We start from the raw sequence: 15,262 nt of genomic DNA on the forward strand, positions 1-15,262 counted from the left end.
ATTTCCATGTACATTAAAACTCTGCGGCTGTAGTCCAGTACCAACAAATTATTTATCTGCAGTGATATTCTCACAGGGTGCATGAAAGAACTTCTGGTTCTACTGTTTGAAAATAGACACGAAATATCAGTAAAACTGAAGACCAGAGTCTGTACCAAAGGTGTGCTTGAATGGTCTAAGTCAGGGCCGCACAAACACGGAAAACGGCACGCGTGCAAAGCGAGGTGCAGCGAGTGCCTGCACAGTGCATCGGTTCAACAACACGAAATATCAGTAAAACTGAAGACCAGAGTCAGTACCAAAGGTGTGCTTGAATGGTCTTCTAAGTCAGGGCCACACAAACACGGAAAACGGCACGCGTGCAAAGCGAGGTACAGTGAGTACCTGCACAGTGCATCGGTTCAACTCGGCATACTTCGCATCAACTCGGCTTGCTAGGTGAGATCGACGCTGTGCGCTGCCGAATGCGCTGCCAGACGGCTTAGTCAACATTGGAATACATAAGCGCAAGACAATTACCGGAATAATGGAACCATCTGCTCCAAAAAAAGGGAGAATTGCCGAAAGTAAATTTAAACCAGAATGGGAACTCTCCTACTTTTTTGTGCGTTGTGACGATAAAGCCAAATGTCTAATCTGCGGTACACTAATTACGTGTGTCAGAAAATCGTCTATTGAAAGGCACTACAGCAAATTGCATTCAGAAAAGTATAGTGATATAACAGGGGATGCCAGAGAGGAAGAATTACGGAAGTTGCAAACTCTTGCAGAAGAGAATTCTGTGTCTACAAATGATGTTTGTTGTAAGTACTTTAGCATGTATATTTTGGTTAAAAGATCATGCGAAACGAAATAACATTTGTTTAGATTCCTTAGTTTTCGTTTTCGCATAAATTATTTCTAACATATCTTTTTTTCTCTACTTTAGGGTGAAGAAGATGAGGGGTGTTGCGAAAGGACTCTCAGAGCTAGTTACAAAGTTGCTCTACGTTTAGCAAGAGCTGGGAGGCCATTTATGGACAGGCCATTAATAAAAAACATTATGTTGGACGTAGTAGAGACAATGAATCCCACATTAGTTCCCGCGTACAGCAGAATACCACTTTCCAGAATGACAATACATCGGAGAATCAACGACATTGCTGAGAATTTGCATGAACAACTGGCAGCCAAAATTGAAAACTTCCTAGCGTACTCCATCGCACTTGATGAGTCCACGGATATTAACGACACGGCTCAGTTAGCAATATTTTTGCGTGGCATGGACGACGACCTACATGTAACGGAAGAGCTCCTGGATATGATTTCGTTGAAGGACACTGTTACAGGGGCGGATATTTTAGCAGTTGTTGAAATGGCAGCTGAAGGATTACGACTCCCTTGGGAAAAGCTGTTTTCCGTAACCACAGATGGGGCACCAGCAATGTGCGGTAAAGCAAAAGGGTTTATTGGCCTACTGCGGAAAAAACTTAACATGGCGAATTTACCTTCCGTTCATTGTTTTGCACACCAAGAGGCTCTTTGTGTGAAAGTTATCGGTCTTTAAGATGTGATGAAGGTAGTGGTGCGTATCGTGAACTACATTCGTTCTCATGGACTCACTCATCGTAAATTCAAAGAATTTTTGATTTCCTTTGAAAAGGAGTATCCAGATATTCCCTACCACGCTGAGGTTCGCTGGCTGAGCAAAGCGAAAGAGCTTTCCTGAATTTTTCGAGTACGCCGCACTGTGGCTCAGTTTTTGGAGAGCAAAGGACGTCCGGAGCCACTTTTTCATGACCCTGAATGGGTAGCTGATTTAGGATTTTTAGCAGACATTATGGCTCTCCTAAATGATTTAAGTCTGAAACTCCAAAAAGAAAACAATCTCATCAATGATATGATCAGCAAAATAAACGCTTTCCAGTATAAACTGAAGCTCCTCAAAAACAACCTTTCAGAGAAAAATACTCAACTCTTTCCTGAACTAGGTAAGCGAGATATAAATTGTACCTTTATTAAAACAGCCTGATTTTTATAACCGCTCTAATCAAAACGGTACTACGTTTTTGTTTGACAGCATCTGTGCAGGAAGGAGCGCGCTTTGAAAAATACATCGAGGTGCTACAATCCCTTGAAAATGCGTTTAACAACCGATTCCAGGTAATGTGCTGGTATATGACTTACAGCTAAATAAAGGAGATTGCGTTACATATGCAAGTGTAACATTACATTAAAACCAATAGTACACATTACATGTTTATTAAAATCTATCGCATTTTAGTACTTCGAAACAACGGCTTACATTACTTTCATTTATTAACATTGGCTTTGTTGTTGTTTCAGGAAATTACCTACCTGCAGCCAATTCTCGATGTTTTTGTGAAACCTTTTTCGATGGATATTGAAAGTACGCCTTCAGATTTACATTTCGAACTAATTGATTTGCAAAGCGATGTTCACCGAAAGGACGTGTTTTACAATACAAAAGGTTTGCTCCAATTCTACCAGAATTTGGCAAAGGAAGAATTTCCCAAGTTACACAGAGAAGCAGCGAAGATTATTTCTATGTTTGCTTCCACTTGTGTATATGAAAGGTTTTTTTCTGTTTTGTCTTGTACAAAAACTAGATTGCGTGCGAGTATTTCTAATTGTAATTTAAAAAATTCTCTCAGAATTACTGTCAGTCAATCTCTTGTTCCAGATCTTAGTAACATAATTGCAAACAAAATAAAGAGCACATAGGAACATACATTTGTGTTGAAACCAAATTTAAAATTGTTACCATTACAGTTATTATATAAATCTCTTTTGTACCGGTACACCAAACTAAGCTCTCCACCTAGTGTACATTAGTATTTGGCAATGACGAAGACAACAGGGTAAAAGCTTTGAAACAGGTCGAGACAGGCGGCGCGAGCGACACAAGCTAAGGAAGTGAGAGGCAGCGCTGTTGCGCAAAGCCGAGGAGTGGGGGGTCTGCACCGTCATCAACATAGCGCAGCCGTCTTCTGCACTCTGCACTGTGCGATGCACCAGTGCATGCACCTGGTCTAAGTAGTTATGGTAACTGCTCATGGAAGTAAGAGATTTGCGTTTGACTCCATCTGGCACAACTTTTAAACTGTCACAACTGATAAATTTTCTATTCTGTTCGCAAGTATGTATTTAAATAAGTGGGAATATAATTGTATAGCACGTGACTGACAATGCGCCACTAGTGACTTCAAAATATAATAGTTTAGGGATGCTATCTCCATCCCTTTCTTTGTCTGACATAAATACAATAGTTCAGGGACCACAGCTGGCTGTACCTTCAAGAGAGGCAAGGGATATAAGAAATCAAGAGCTTCCCACAAACTGGGAAAAGTTAATAAATAGCTGGGAACTCCTACAATTCTGAGTAGCTGAAATACATGCAAACAGACCCTGAACAAATGATTACAAGCTGTGATATTCATCACTGGATATTTATATCATCTGCCAAAGGAAAGCACTGGAATGTAAAATATCTAGTTTTTTTTTACAATATATATTTTTAACAGATTACATAAAAATAACAAAACAGACGTGAAAATTTATAAAATATAAAAGGAAAAGTATATACAAAACGCTAATATTAGACAACTAGTTCCAGAAAATTTACTGCCATGTATAAATTAACTAACAAAACAATTTGATCCATATTACAAAATAGTAAACATTAAAACAATATATGTAGATTAAGAGTGACTAGTAAAGTCATATCACATACACCACCACTCCATGTAGTATGAAGCAGTGTTCTGAGTCAATAGTGTAACTTGAAATTAAAGCTACTTTAACATGCTTCTTACTCAGCACCATCTACACAATAACAACAGTAAGCCACACTAATGTAAGTATATTTGCATTTTCAATAAATTAACAAAGATCTATTTTTTACATGTTCTGGCGGTTTCTCATGTATTAAGTCCGTATATTAACAAAAAAATAAAAATTTAACATAAAACCTCAAAGTACTGACTAGCATAATATTGATTATTCACAAATTACTGTTTACAATCTACGTATTTTATAAAGCTTTGGTGGGTAATAGTACATATCAAATGTACATTTAATTTCGCTGTGCTGCTTATGTTGGATTACTCGATAAACATTTTCAAAACATTCATTTTGACAAATATTTAAACTTATGTCACAGGCCACACATTTTTGTTACAATTAAGTTTTAATACATGTGAAAAAAAAGGCAAATAGAAAGTCTCACGAACACACTCATCTAATGTTACTGATACCCATTTTCAGGGAGATCTAATGCAATGTTCCATTGATGACAGGAAATGATATGAAAGAAGCCACAAATGGATACGTTAAATTACAAAGGCATCCTAGTACATCAGAGATTCTGTAACACTTTATATTGGCAAACAAGCTTAGTACAGTTCATGAAAAACAGCATAAGTAATATATTTAGTCAAGAATGATACCACAAAGATTATAATAATTACATACATGTAGATCATTTCAGAACTTCTGATTCATGAAAAACAAACAGTATTTACAAAGAAAATATATTCTCCAACAAGTAATAAAGAACAAATGAGAATTCAACTTATTAACTTATTTACCTTTTATGGATTTAGAAAAATACATTTGACAATTTATATAAACATGACAAAAAATTGTATGCAATAAATGAAACACTGGTAAAATAAAGACTGAAAGGTAATAAAGGAGTCTAACACACCCTATTCTTTTTAATACTTAAATTAATGGCATTATCCCAAATTGGAAGTATTTAAAGAAGATATTTTAAACATTGTTAGTTTTTGTAAATGATGATTTTCAGACAATGCCTGGATCATAGTAATGTCATAGTGTATAATAAGGTTTTGGTACAAAGTATTTGGGATGGCATGTGAGCCTTGATAGAAATCACCTACCCACACAAGAAAAAACGAAGATCACACCAGGTATGAAAGTAAAATATTTCAAAATTAAGAGCTTTAGGAAAATTAAATGTGCAGAAAAGGGATTTCTGAAAAGAATTGTTCTGCTAATAATCAAGAATAATTTATTAACTATATTTTGCTTTGGTTATCACACTGTTCTGAAACTATTTTTGTGTAACGATGGTGTTAGCTATCAAATAAATAAGAAATTCTTAAAGCTGAAAATCATGTGCAATATTAATTTAAATTTATCTGTATTTGGGACTTTATTTTCAGTATTCAAGGATCTTAGACCTCTTTCATTTAGTGTGATATTTATCAACATAAAACACACTGACTGCACCAACTGTGAAAGAACAAATCCTGCCAATTAAGGATTAAATAGCACAAAACCTGGTATCAACACATATATGAAACATTCCTAAAAGTAGTATTAGCTTATAAGCCAGGTGGTAGAAGGGAAATATAAAAAAAAGTAAAGGTGAACAGATAATTTCTAAACACAGAATAAGGTTAAACCCTAATCCATTAAAATCAACAAAAGAAGAAGAAATGTGGTCTAGTATACTTCAGAAGGGTTATAAGTCTGATAAATGTGCCATTACTTTTCTCCATATTCTTACTGATGAGTACCACCAGTATGCTGTGTCCATGGTCTAATACGCTGTTACTATTTCAACTATGCCTGCTTGAAATTCTTCAACAAATAGCAACTCAATATCACAATTCAATCAGTTTTTGAGTCAGGCCATGCCACAAATTGATTAGATATATTTATTACAGTTTGTAGTTAAAGAAAGGCACACAAGCATTACACTTTTATGTGAAAAACGTAAATCCCAAAAATATTACTAGTTTTTCTTAATTTATTAAATATTACAAATCAATGGAATGGGAAAAGTGAAAATCTACACATGAAGAGCAGAGAGATTATTCTTTCCTAACGGGTTCCTCTTACTCAAAAAATGCATTATAAAATTATTTCTTGGCTCAAATAATAACAACAGCTGCTTAAGACACCTTCATTTCAAAGGGCAGGACTTTATGTTGGTGTAAGTTACTGTGGCAGTTCAAGAGGAGACTTGGAGTTATTCAAGTAATATGAAAATATATTCCTCAGTGTATAAACATTGTATAAAAAATAACTGCTTGTGTATGGTTGGTCAGTCAAGCGCTGACACAGTATAATAACATTCCTGCGATGGGAGGGTCGAATATGGTGGATTCTTTTTCATCAGCTTGTTTCAAGGTGCTCTAGTCAACACATAACCTATTTATTTTCAAACATTATTGCTGTTCATACAGGATGTATCTTAGAAATACTCATAAAAGGCACAGGGATCATTTTTGTTGTGAGTCACAATAATATTGAAAGAACATTTCTTTACAAAAAGTGTATAAATAAGGAAACACCCAAACTCAACAGCAGCAAGTAATTAGAAAAGAATTGTCTATTACTAACATGGGACGCTACTAAAGTACAGACCAATGAATGTGAATGTCCTGGATTTCTCATGCTAAAGGATAATAAAAAGAATGAGGATGCTTATGTGTTAACACTGAATCCAAAGTGGTTCTCTTATATGAAGCTCAACTACAAAATATGAAAATAATGTCATTGTTCAATAAAAAAGACTACTGCAGCATGCAAATCAGTCTAAGTAAGATGTTCACACACCAGATTTCTCATGATAAAGAAGTATGGAGCAGATGATTTTAGACAAATGCCAGAGATCACTAACCTACATACTTCAGTACATCAGCAGCCACATAAACAATTCTCAGTCTTGGCGTTTTTAATTTAATTTTTTTAAGTGTCTCATGTAATACTATCTAATTTCATACACATCTATTGCTTTATAAAGCTATTTCAACTTTTTATGTTGATGATTCAAGCATATCATTTCTCTGATTGGAAACATGATTCTAGGGAGGTGTACGGTTACATCCTGCACCGTCCTCTGAATTCACCAAAGAAAATTCGCATAAACAGAACAGACTGATCTGTATTGGCACTGACACACACTAATAAAATCTGTCAAATTTAAAAAGTTTCCACATTTTATACAAGCAATGCAAAAAGCTGTAGATATGGTAGTATTCTCACTATTCATATTCACAAATATAGTCAGCAACTTAGAATACTTGAAAACACAGAGCATAAACATTCTTATATTTTTATATTGCTCAGACAGACAAGTATTTCATGATCTGCAGAGTGAACAATGCATAGCTTCAGTCTCAAAATCATGAAAACATCTTCTGTTAATGCCCTACAGCATACAATAACAGCATACAATAAACAACAAATAATACTGAATAAATCAAAAGCATCAGCTATGCTGAAGCTTCAAGTACAATGAATAATAACAAATAATATCAATGGAGGAACTCATTATGAACATCAGAGCTGTGCAGGGCAATCTTGTTGCCTGTAAGATGTGGGCACTGCAGATGATGACTTTTGCTTCCTTTGTAACAAACTTTGTGCTTGTGCATGGCGTGCTGACTTTCCACGTCCTGAAGCTGCCGCAAGTTCTGACGAGTACGACAAGTATACATGTGACAGATCAGGCTGTTGATACTGAAATAAATGCAGACACAATGTCTAGGTTTTAAATCTATGATTTCACTTAACTTTTTATGTATCCAGAAATAACTTTTAGAAATCTAATTTTTTACATTAATGACTGGTACAACAAACAACACACTTTTAACATAAAATTCTGAGTGTTGGACAACCACATAAAAAGTAGAGATGACAACTTACTATCTGTAATTGAGCTACTCACGGTTGTACAGGGAAAAATGGAAGAAGAAAGACAGGAACTAATTGAGATTGGTGAACAAGGAAGGATGGTGTGAAAGATACTAAGATTGTGTAGTGTAATAAAACCAAAATTGAGAGGAATCAAATGGGAAACAGAAACAAGGTGAAGGTGCGTTAACATGGGGCTGGAGAAGGCACTGATGGCAGAGGGCATGAGTCACATTGCAATGGTGCCAGTTGAGTCTGTCAGTAGTTCAGGTTTCACTAGGCATGGACTGAACCTCAATAGGTATGGGAAGGGGAGGTTGGCACAGCTTATAGGTGACAGTGTAGAGGGTGGTGGTGGGATCACTCGTGGAAAAATTCCTGTTGTAGTTGGTGTTAGATCTGCATCTTTTTTAGATTGAAGTCAGATGATAGGTATACTGCTTAAAGAAAGTCCCTCTAGCTAAGGAATTACATTCAGAGGTTGTCACATTTCCGAGTAGAGAACGAATTAGCATATTTCATCAAAATATAAGAGGTATTAGAGATAAAGTTAGTGAACTGCTTACAGATGTTAACTCTGAAATTACTGGTATATCAGAGCAGCACTTAAATAATCTGACAATTCAGAGGCTTTCTTCACCGGGATACAGATTAGCTGGCTGTTTTTCAAGGAGTTCCTTGCGGAGTGGGGAAGTGGCCATGTACGTAAAAAACAGTACTCCATTTCAGTCCATCGATGTATCATGGCACTGCACTGAACAGATATTTGAATGTTGTGCAGTGGAAGTTGAATTTAGTGAAACTAAACTTCAAATTTTTGTTTTTTATAGGACCCATAACTGAGACTTCGGAGCTTTTGTGCTCAAGTTAGAGAGGGTTCTTGATTAACTTTATAGGAAGTACCAGAAATTAGTTATATGTGGTGACTTCGATATTAATTTTGTATACAATTGTGCAAGAAAAAGGATGTTGGTAGATCTCCTAAACTCATATGATCTGATGCAGACTGTGTTTTTTTCCAATTAGGGTGCAGAGAAACAGCAGCACAGCCACAGACAAAATTTTTATTCATTCTTCATTACTAGATGAGCATTCTGTTAGTAAAAGGGTGAATGGCTTTTCAGACCATGATGCATAAAATTTAACACTAAAAGGCTTTCGTACCCAAACAAATATAACATATAATTACAAACTATGTAGGAAAGTTAATCCAATGACAAGGTTTTTTAAACCTCGCAAGGAAGAAGTGTGGCAGGATGTTTATAGTGCCGATAACATAGATGACAAATATAACGCTTTCCTTCACACATTTCTCATGCTCTTTGAGAGTTGCTTTCCATTAAAACGTTCTAAATGGGCTACTAACAGTAAAAGACAGCCTGGGTGGCTTATTAGTGGGATAAGGATATCATGTAGAACAAAGCGGGAACTATATCAAAATGTTAGAAGCAGTCACAATCAAGCTACAGTGGCCAATTACCAACAGTATTGTAAGGTGCTTAGAAATGTTATTAGAAAGGCAAAGGGTATGTGATACACAAATAGAGTAGCTAATTCACAGGATAAAATTAAAACCTGATGGTCAGTTGTGAAGGAAGTGTCTGGTCAGCAGCACACGGTCGACAATATGTCAATTCGTAGTAAAAATATTTCTGTTACTGATTAATCAGATACATGTACAGTATTTAACAATCATTTTCTGAGCATTGCTGGTGAATTAAATAAATTTAGTTTTTACAGGGAATCATATAACTCTCTTGGCAAATGCCTTCTGAGATAGATGTCTGAAATACTCCTTTGTGATACAGGAGAGGGGGAGATTGAGTCAATAATTAAATCACTGAAGACTAAGGACTCCCATGGATGTGATGGAGTGTCTAGCAGAATATTAAAGTGCTGTGCTGCACATGTTAGCCCTGTACTTAACCATATTTGTAATTTTTCCTTTGGAATGGTCAGTTTCCTGAACAATTACTCAGTAGTAAAGCTGCTTTATAAAAAGGAAGAAAGGGATAATGTAGACAATTTTAGACCTACTTCTATGCCGTCAGTGTTTGCTAAAGTTATTGAAAAGGCTGTGTATGTAAGGATAATTGATCATTTTATATCGCACAATTTGTTATCAAATGTACAGTTCGGATTTAGAAGTCGTTTAACAATTGAAAATGTGAGGTACTGGATGGGTTAAACAAAAGGTTTCAAATGCTAGGCATATTTTTTGAATTAACTAAGGCGTTTGATTGTGTTGATCACAATAGTTGGACCACTATGGAATATGGGGAGTAGCTCACAATTGTTTCACCTCTTACTTTAACGACAGACAGTAAAAGGCCATTATTCACAGTGCTGAGAATGTCTGTGATGTGGGGTCTGAGTGGGGTACAGTCAAATGGGGGGGGGAGGGGGGTGCCCCAGGGATCAGTGTTGGGGCCACTCCTGTTCCTTATTTATATAAATGATAGTATTATGGGTAACGATAGTATGTGTAATGATAGTATTATGGGTAACTCTAAAATGTTTCTGTTTGCTGATGACAATAGCTTGGTAGTAAAGGATGTTGTGTGCAACATTGTCTCAGTTTCAAATAGTGCAGTTCATGACATCAGTCCATGACTTGTAGAAAATAAGCTAACACTAAATCACAGTAAGACTCAATTTTTACAATTTCTAACACACAATTAAACAAAACCCGACATTTTAATTTCACAGAATGAGCATATGATTAGTGAAACTGAACAGTTCAAATTTCTAGCTGTTCAGATAGATAGTAAATTGTCGTGGAAAGCCCACATTCAGGATCTTGTTCAAAGACTTAATGCTGCCATTTTTACTATTCAAACGGTATCTGAAGTAAGTGATTATTCAACACGAAAATTAGTCTACTTTGCTTATTTTCATTCTCTTACGTTGTATGGTATTATATTTGGGTTAACTCTTCCCATTCTAAAAGCATATTTTTGGCTCAGAAACGGGCACTTCAGGCAATAAGTGCTGTAAGTTCGCGAACTTCTCGTCGACCCCCGTTCACTAGTCTGGGTATTCTGTTGTGGAGTTCCTTGAAATTTAAGCTGATTCTTAGGTAATAATGTTGACTGCATCTACTTAAACTTATAGCTTGACTTTTTTGGGCTCATAAACATTTTACTTTTATCTGTTATTACTTTTATGTTGTGATTTCATGTACTGACCTGTCCCATGAACTTGGAGATTTGCTACTCAATTTGGTCCTGTGGAACTTCATGTGTAGATAAATAAATTAAAAATAGACAAAAAATTGACATTTAGAGCAAGGCATTGCTGTACTGTACGACATGCTGGATAAGAAGTTCTCACCTACGCAGGTATAAGAAGAGTCTCCTCTCCCTTCTGTATTTCTTACTAGTTTAGATATCTTTCACTCTTCGTCTCTGCCCTTTTTTTAATTCTGTCATCCTTATGCCTTTTCCATCCTTGTTCATATTTCTTTAAAAATTTTATTACTAGTTCACTTTTCACTGTTTTAACCACATCTTTTTCACTTTCAGATGACTACATATACAACTTGCCTGTTCCTGGTCCTGTTCCTGCTGTACACAATCTTTTCCCATCTTCTAGTCCCGTCCCATCATAAATTACAACTGAAGCCCATCAAACTACATCTGTATTCTTTCTGATATGCTGCACGCAATAGGAATCAGGTTCCAAAAGCTTAAGAAAGCAGTTATTATTACTTTTATACACATATTCTCAGTTCAGAATTTAATCTTAAATTTAAGTGGTAGTCTATCCTCTCAATCACTATTAAGAAATAATCAAAATGTATCCAAATAGAAGATGTACAGACATCCACAGTATAAACATTGACTTATCAACCATCAGAATTTTTAAAATTCAGGATTTGTGTGAGCTGCATTGCCACATCAGAATTTATATTTTACAGGGTTGTACAAATTTTGTCCTAAGGATTGAAGAGTAACAATGGATAAAAATCCTTTTATTCAAAATCAAATCTGCAAGTGTTAGTGTAGTGGTTTCATTGTTACTGTCAACCTTCCTAACAGTGCTGGTAGGCTTAACACAAGATGTCTTTTAGGACATTTGCAGTAAATACATGAGCATTTTCAATACGTTATTCTCAAAGCATTCTTTTACATCAAATTAGGTAAGCTGGAGAGAGGGAGCGGAGGTATGCTTGTGCAGCATTCTGTAAATTTTCTTGGCTAGAAAAATCCCTGGCTTTGAGTTCTGATTGATATTGTGTGGCCATCACAAAGATATGGTAAATTTAAGGATGAACATGCACCAAATGCACATGCAATAATAGAATGCCCTCCGAATAAAGAGGAAGCAAGGCTTCAATGTTATTCTAGATTTACTTCTTTAGGTCTCCTGTAGTTGTGAAGATTTTCTCACATTTGTTGGGTAAAAATTTGTGCATGTTCATACTTCCCTCTACAATGCTATGCACAGCTTATTTCAGCCTGCCGTGTCAGTTCAAAAATTTAGTATAGTCACATGGGAAGAAAACCTGAATGCTGATAGTTAAGCTGGTCACTGATGCTCCATGTCCTTACCTCTTTCAATATCACATTGTGTTTATTGGATTGTCTTGATATTTCAAGAACGTAAATTTACGATTCCCTTAGTCTTGAGTAGGAGTAAAAACTAGACTATTTTTATTGACACAAAGATTTTCCATAACAGCTTTTAGACAACCAACCATTAACACCCTGTATGCACAAACTATGCTTTCTTCTATTATGTAGATTCTTTGTATATGTCTTACATGGTATCATCCCAAACCAACTATGCAGAAGACTTGCACCCAATCTCTCTTCGCTATCAGTTTTGTCTTTCCATTAACACATGAATGTTAGCGACCATGATAGTTATTCTGTGTTATCACTATTGTATGCACCTACAATTCTACACACCTGGTATAAATGTAATCAGGATGCCATGCTTGACATGTGCAAGCATAAGACACATTCCCTAATTCAAGAACCTATTAATGACAGTGATATAGGTCTACAATTATGTGCATGTCTACCATCCAGTCTTGAAAAGGGGAATTATCTGTGCAAATTTCCAAATACTTGGTACCCTCCACTCCTCCAGTGATCTACAATAAACTTCTGCTACAAGAGGGAGCATGTTCTATCATACAATCTGTGCAGAACCTTGCAGACATCTCATATATCCAGAGGCCTTTTCACTGTTAATTGAGAGTATAATAGAAAATCAATTCAAATCACTAATTTCAATATTTCCCATTTTGGCATTCATGCAACAACTGAAAGGTGGAACTATGCTAAGATCTTCTGCATTGAAACTTGTCCTCCTCTCCCTTATCTTCAATTTCGACGCCAGTATGTTGAATAAGTGACTGAACTTACTTACTGACTGTAGGTAGGACCAAAACTTCTCAGACTTTTTGTTCAGATCAGTTGACGAAATTTTAGTTTTGAATTCACTAAATGCTTCTCGCACTTCTCTACTAGTACTCATTTTGGCTCCATTCAGCTTTCGTTTGTCAATTAGGTTTTTACTTTGATTGAATCTGCAATAAAGCTCTCTGCTTTTGTAGCAACTTTTTAACACAACTAGGGAATCACAGTCAGTCTTTCTCATCCTTCAAAACCTTGCAAGGCATGTATAGGTGTAAGGTTTATTATACACTGCTGCTTAATTCTCACCCGTCTGTGATCCACATATTCGTCTCCAGAACCAAGGAAGAGGAACGAGATGTGGGTTCAGTAGAAACAGAAGGGGAGGGGAATGTAACCCCTACACGAACATGTATATTCAAGCCCAGGGCCCAGCATCCAGGAAGATGACAGTGTCCTTGTTGTATCAATAGCTACAATGCCACAATGTAGGTGCTCTCTGCTAGGTTGGCACTATGACACCGACACCGACGACAGCGCCCTCTAGCCGGTGCTGTGCAGTTCTACGAGCGCCACTCTCGATTCTACCCATCTGATTCCAAGTAGACGACCTACACTCCTGGAAATGGAAAAAAGAACACATTGACACCGGTGTGTCAGACCCACCATACTTGCTCCGGACACTGCGAGAGGGCTGTACAAGCAATGATCACACGCACGGCACAGCGGACACACCAGGAACCGCGGTGTTGGCCGTCGAATGGCGCTAGCTGCGCAGCATTTGTGCACCGCCGCCGTCAGTGTCAGCCAGTTTGCCGTGGCATACGGACCTCCATCGCAGTCTTTAACACTGGTAGCATGCCGCGACAGCGTGGACGTGAACTGTATGTGCAGTTGACGGGCTTTGAGCGAGGGCGTATAGTGGGCATGCGGGAGGCCGGGTGGACGTACCGCCGAATTGCTCAACACGTGGGGCGTGAGGTCTCCACAGTACATCGATGTTGTCGCCAGTGGTCGGCGGAAGGTGCACGTGCCCGTCGACCTGGGACCAGACCGCAGCGACGCACGGATGCACGCCATGACCGTAGGATCCTACGCAGTGCCGTAGGGGACCGCACCGCCACTTCCCAGCAAATTAGGGACACTGTTGCTCCTGAGGTATCGGCAAGGACCATTCGCAACCGTCTCCATGAAGCTGGGCTACGGTCCCGCACACCGTTAGGCCGTCTTCCGCTCACGCCCCAACATCGTGCAGCCCGCCTCCAGTGGTGTCGCGACAGGCGTGAATGGAGGGACGAATGGAGACGTGTCGTCTTCAGCGATGAGAGTCGCTTCTGCCTTGGTGCCAATGATGGTCGTATGCGTGTTTGGCGCCGTGCAGGTGAGCGCCACAATCAGGACTGCATACGAGCTAGGCACACAGGGCCAACACCCGGCATCATGGTGTCGTGAGCGATCTCCTACACTGGCCGTACACCACTGGTGATCGTCGAGGGGACACTGAATAGTGCACGGTACATCCAAACCGTCATCGAACCCATCGTTCTACCATTCCTAGACCGGCAAAGGAACTTGCTGTTCCAACAGGACAATGCACGTCCGCATGTATCCCGTGCCACCCAACGTGCTCTAGAAGGTGTAAGTCAACTACCCTGGCCAGCAAGATCTCCGGATCTGACCCCCATTGAGCATGTTTGGGACTGGATGAAGCGTCATCTCACGCGGTCTGCACGTCCAGCACGAACGCTGGTCCAACTGAGGCGCCAGGTGGAAATGGCATGGCAAGCTTTTCCACAGGACTACATCCAGCATCTCTACGATCGTCTCCATGGGAGAATAGCAGCCTGCATTGCTGCGAAAGGTGGATATACACTGTACTAGTGCCGACATTGTGCATGCTTTGCTGCCTGTGTCTATGTGCCTGTGGTTCTGTCAGTGTGATCATGTGATGTATCTGACCCCAGGAATGTGTCAATAAAGTTTCCCCATCCTGGGACAATGAATTCACGGTGTTCTTATTTCAATTTCCAGGAGTGTAGAAACATTGTTTCTATTTCATAGTGGGCGGGCCACTACAGACTTTGCCTGTGTAACTTCTGTGAGCTTGATACATCCAGCTTCGCACCTACGTGCTCCTCAGTGTAAAGTTATGTATTCATCTTCTTGCTAAAGTAAAGGTGATTTAAATTCACACTGCAGTACTGAGTGTTCTGCCTCACCGGCTC

The 15,262-nt window shown here is 38.3% G+C and overlaps 1 protein-coding gene across 1 annotated transcript in view; it reads right to left on the bottom strand.

The window, feature by feature from the left end:
• Positions 1-3,555: 3,555 nt before the first annotated feature.
• Positions 3,556-15,262, bottom strand: part of LOC126471476 (kinesin-like protein KIF3A) — a 131,741-nt gene continuing 120,034 nt past the window's right edge. Inside the window, exon 13 of the mRNA XM_050099679.1 lies at positions 3,556-7,497. Coding sequence (XP_049955636.1) covers positions 7,318-7,497 — 180 coding nt within the window. The 3' untranslated portion in view covers positions 3,556-7,317. The remainder of the gene's footprint in view (positions 7,498-15,262) is intronic.

Source organism: Schistocerca serialis, chromosome 3 (assembly GCF_023864345.2).
Source record: "Schistocerca serialis cubense isolate TAMUIC-IGC-003099 chromosome 3, iqSchSeri2.2, whole genome shotgun sequence".
Classification (NCBI taxonomy): Eukaryota; Metazoa; Arthropoda; class Insecta; order Orthoptera; family Acrididae; genus Schistocerca; species Schistocerca serialis.